At 43.7% G+C, this 5305-nt stretch overlaps 1 protein-coding gene across 1 annotated transcript; it reads left to right on the top strand.

Annotated features, from left to right (window-relative positions):
* Nucleotides 1–1591: 1591 nt before the first annotated feature.
* On the top strand, nt 1592–3823 carry ccl19b (chemokine (C-C motif) ligand 19b). Its single transcript, XM_064308625.1, has 4 exons — nt 1592–1749; nt 2273–2393; nt 2880–2992; nt 3333–3823. Exons 1-4 carry the CDS (start codon nt 1662–1664, stop codon nt 3344–3346), a joined length of 336 nt encoding a protein of 111 aa, XP_064164695.1. The 5' UTR covers nt 1592–1661; the 3' UTR covers nt 3347–3823.
* Nucleotides 3824–5305: the final 1482 nt, after the last annotated feature.

Genomic DNA, 5305 nt, shown 5'->3' with positions numbered 1-5305 from the left:
TTGAGTACCAGTGCAAGATTCTTGGCAGATGAAGAGGGTGACATGGGATAGCGGTGCCATGCTTGGTGTAGAAGCGATACGAGGCCTCCAGGGATAGTATATCCCTGTCATCTAGTCACCGTACATAATTGTAACGGGAAACCTGTGAACCAGATCTGACGAAAACGTTTGTGTTTCCAGAAGCATAAGCCACCGGTAAGGTTCTCCCATTGGAATTAGATCATAATTGACGACATGCACGGACAAGCACGCACACGCGTGTTCACATACTCACTTGCATGCTTTAAGCATTTTATACACACGTTTTTGTCAGCTATTTATTTATTTTTTTAATAAATTTAGAAGGCACATGCAGGTCCTCGGCTTATTTTAACATCGAGCACTGATTTTCATTCTGCAGCCCTCCAACTGGGCTGTTACCATGGCATCATAGAAGCACCCCTCATGTCCATGTCATGGGAGGGTATCTATATCCCTCCCAGAGCGGCCCTTGCATTTCTGTTTTTTGACTCTGAGGAAGACGTCGTTGACGTCGAAACGTCAGTCTTACTCTGTTCAGTACAGCAGTCTTTTAGCCTGAGCAATGTGTGGTGCAGTGTTCCTTACTTTGGGTTAGCCCCTGTGAAGTGTCCGGGTAAGGAGTTTTTTTACTCTAGTTTGACCGTCCTGGCTGTTGAGCACCAATACAGACCTCTTTTATTTAGCTGGCTTAAACCATGTGTTGGCAGAGTGCAAGTGTCTTATGAACAAGAGTTGCTTTTGCAGTTACCTTTGGGTACACTGGCTGCAATTGACACCAATGCAGGCAGGGTACAGGTGCGTGTAGAAGCCCTTAACAAACAAAATGTGGTAATACCACCGTACAATTTTATAAAAGTGCATAAGCAAGATGTCCGCTGAGTGGTGTAACAGATCATTGAAAAAAGAAATCTGAAAAACAATCACAACACGTGGGAAACTGGGACCTGCGGACCTAAGAGAACAAAAACCAAAAACATACAGTATATTGCATGTGCACTTGATGATGCACCCTCCCCCCTCCCCCTTCCCCCCCAAACCTTCATTTGTGAGGGCAAATGCATTGTTTTTACATTACATTACATTACAGGCATTTGGCAGATGCTCTTATCCAGAGCGACGTACAACAAAGTGTATAACCAAAACCAGGAACAGGTGTGTCGAAAACCCTAGAGGGAAGTACAGTTCCAAGTGCAGGGAACGACCGTGTAGTTTAATCTGATTAACACAAAAAAACAGCAACAAATCAGTCTATGCAAATAAAACAAGCAATATTTGAGTAGGCACAAGTGCAATAACTAAGTCAATAACTTTGACTTGACATAAGGTCCCCTCAGCCCACACAAGCAGGGAACCGTAGGATTGCAGGAATGCAGTCTCAGAAGCACGGGCCACAGCCCCCCTGAGGAATAACCTGCACACAGATCATATTTCAGATTCCCTTTCACAGAGAGAGAGAGTGAGGGAGAGGCGTACCCTTATCAACAGCCAAGGGCCTTTTCCCGGAGAGGGCGGAGCCAAAGGCCCTCCAAGGTGAGAAACGAAACCGAAAGCCGCCCAGGTGAGCATATAAACCGCGCGCGCTCCGCGACTCCGGTTATTACCTTCCCTCAACGCGAGCGGCGTGAAACAGAGCAACGCAAATGGAGAAGAGAAGCAGAGCGAGCGCGATGCTCAGAGCGGCAGCCGCTGTCCTCCTGGCGGCCTCCGTCCTCTGCAGCTATGCAGCAGGTAAGACTCAGAACCACTTTTCACAGTAAGTAACACTGTTGGATCACAAGGTGGTCCATATTTCTCCGCCACTATTCATTTCTGGTGGCTTTTGATATTTCAGTCTTTGTGAAAGTTTTTGATTGGCCCAGGCAGTTTTTTGTATGCATTGAAAAAATGTATATATTTACAAAAACATATGAAAACATAACTTGCTGTACAAAACTGCTTTTTGTAGTTCTGCAACATGTATTTTCTTGCTTTAGACCAGGGGTCCTCAATCCTATCCAGAAAGGGCTGGTGATGGTGCAAGCTTGGTTGCCTGCACCCACACCAGCCCTTTCCGGATAAGATTGAGGAGCTCTGGTCTCTGCTTTAGGCCATGAACCCCCAGATGCCCCGTACCAACCCCCATCAGAAAAGCTTTTGATTGCTGTCCTCTGAGCTCAAATGCCTTTTACACAGCTATGCATTTTAACCCAAAATGAAAGTCCAATCCAATCCACTCCACTCCAATCTGATTTAACTGATTGTCTTCCTGCAGCGAGCACTGAAGAAGTCCTGGACTGCTGTTTGTCCACCAAGAACAAGCCCATCCCAAGCAGCATAGTGAAGGGCTACAGTATCCAGACCAAAGCTAGCGGCTGCCTGATACCTGCAACACTGTAAGTGTCCTGTTTGACCGCCATTAGTGCAATTAATGAGTTTGTCAATCAGGAGCACGGACTTCCTGGGCTGCTGGGTGGCTCATCCTGTTAAGGCACTGTTCTAGTGTGTGGAGGGAGCCTACGGTCTGATGCCTAGTCCAGACCGTGCCAGTGCTACAGTACCGTTCAGGATCATCACTCTTTACTGACCCCTGCTGGTCACTTGGGTGCCCACCACCCACCTGCTGAGCTGCACGTGAAGTGTTTTCCTCCGCCTCTAGTCCCCCCCCCCCCCCCCCCCCCCCAGGAGGGAAACCAGGAAGAAATGTTATGTTCAGTTTACTTTCCATGACCTACAACTGAACCTGGTCAAACACTGCATAATGATAAGCGAATAAAAAGGAGCTGATATTGTGTTACCTAGGATATGATTCCTGTATTACATGTTCACAGTTGAGTGTATGTGAGCTAGAACTGAACCTGAGCCAATGCTGCTGCTTTCAGATTCATCACTAAAAAGGATTTGAGTCTCTGCGCCCCTCCTGCCAGCAGAAGCAAATGGGTCAAGAAGCTCATCAAGAGACTGGACAGGAAGGCGAAACCAAAGAGGAAGAGGGGTAAGGCGCTAAAGCACAGGGTACACACTGTACCATCCAGCCTCCTGGTTCTAGATGTCTTGCAACTACTGTCAGTCAATTTAAAGAAAGCAAATGTTCAATAAAGGTCATTAAGAAAACTGAAAGAAACTGAAATATGTACTCAAACTCGTTTGGAAATCACCAGGATTTTTTTTTAACCCACCACACTGAGATTTATCATTGCTGTACTTCCCACACTCAAACCGACAGGCCAGACCATAGCATTTCCGGTAAATTTCCAAGAAAAGAAGTACATTAGGCTGCATTCGAGGCCATCTCTCTGCTTGTAGTAACCTCTTTAAACGTGTCTTCCCCACAGGAAAAAAGAATTAGAAGAACACGAAAGGTCACTACAGCTCTTCGAGGTCAGAAATTTCCAGGTCTTTAGTCTGACGGACCCAACTGGTACTAAAATGGAAGGACATGAGTTTCGTGTTTAGTGGCTGGGAGTCTTTGGCCCTTACAGCAGAGCATGGGTCACGTCTGGAGTACCAAGAAAAAAGCCACACACAAAAGCTAATAGCCACATTAAGGGACAGTGTTTCCATTTTTTTGGATATGTACAGTAACCATTTCAGCTAAGCTATCAGCTGAACAGCTTGGCAACACAATATGTGAATCAATTAATCTATGTGGTGTGTGGGGAAATCAGTTTTGATTATTTGGTCCTGGTGTGTTTTTCGTCTCATACTTTTGTACATACGTTATCAAAATAAGCTCTTTTTTATATCATGTATGCAAATATTGTGAAAAATGCTGTGAATTTTGTATTATATTTGTTGATTTTTGTGTAATAAAACATTGATCTAAGCACTCCACCTGGCTTTTTTATTTAACATTTATTTATAGCACCAGTCCTGTGTGTTCATACAGCATTCTAGCCATGCTATAACATAGTACTGACTAAACCAGTTCACCATTTTATATAATCATGATGCTGCTGTATAATTTAACTTGACTACTTAACAGCAAAATGACTACAGTATGTTTTAAATGTAGCCACAGCCACGACTGTATTCAAAATATACCCCGGCCGCTCCTGTATTATTACTTAATCACAGTCTATGGATTTAATTGTTTGACCGCAATGCAAACTTTCAGATAAATGCAATTGTTTATATTTATCTTCACAAGCAAGTTTTGACATGTTCATGAACCACTAAAAATGATGCATGTGTTTATAAAGAAGATAACTGACACTTATTTTAGTCAAATAGACATTCTCATAAGAGTCTTTGTATCAATTAGAAAGTGTGATGTCCAAGTAATTAAAATAACAAAAGTAGTGACAGACAATGACACAGAAGTGACAATCAAATTATGTAAGAGTACCAATTTAAGTTAATTTAGTAAGTAATCAAATGCCTACTTTAATAAATGAGGGGGAAAAAATCCCTTCCTTATGAATGAACGCTCCAAAATACTACTCACGACCTTGTACCATCATCAGTTTATGATCATCAATCATCTACCAACGTGGATGAGCTCCACAGTCTCCGATCGAATGCAGACTGTGCCAGTGCCAATAGTGGCCAGAAGCTCCACAGGCCGAATGCATCACCCAGGGTACGGTTCAGTAGGTTAGGAGTTTGCGTTTCTTCGCTGTCTAGTGACCCTCGAAGGTCAATCACACCCCCTCCTGAAGGCATGCAGGTTACTCTTTCCACACTGTTCTTTCAGGCTTTTGGTTCATTCTCTTCTCCAGTGGCAACTTCAGAAAGGATCACAAATCACAATTATGTTGTCCATTGTACAATCAATCAATCAATCGATCAATCATCCATCCACCAATCCATCCACCCTTGCTTTTGTTTAGCAACTCTTACAAGCAAATTGTCACACTGTTTTTACAGTGAGCCTGGTGTCCACAGTGTTTCAAGGTCTTAGTTACCACATCACAAAAGTAAGTGTAACGTCGGCTGCAATAATTCATGTTGAAAATGTGTTTAAGGAGACATTTTTTTTTCATTAAAGGAGAGCAGGGTGGCGGGGGGAGGGAGTTCAAATTGTGAACCTGCATAGCTTCATATCACTTGCAGGGATTTGTGGCTTTAGTGAATTCTAAAGTAAATTTTAATTTTTCATTCAAAGTTTAACTGCAACAGTTCCAAGAAGTGGATGAGTGACAGGTCTCAACATCACTCGACCTGCTGAGCGTAATGCCTTTCACAACTGAGATTTCCACATTGGTGATGCCGGCCTCTCCCTTTCCAGAAAGAGGAGGTTGAGAAATTGGGGGAGGAGGGTAGGAGGGGACATTAAAGTGAAACCCCTCGTGTCTTATAAAGGGAG

The sequence above is a fragment of the Anguilla rostrata genome, chromosome 14 (genome assembly GCF_018555375.3).
Source record: "Anguilla rostrata isolate EN2019 chromosome 14, ASM1855537v3, whole genome shotgun sequence".
Taxonomy (NCBI): domain Eukaryota; kingdom Metazoa; phylum Chordata; class Actinopteri; order Anguilliformes; family Anguillidae; genus Anguilla; species Anguilla rostrata.
Note: the sequence above shows the minus strand (reverse complement) of the source record. Positions and strands in the feature narration are given on the sequence as shown.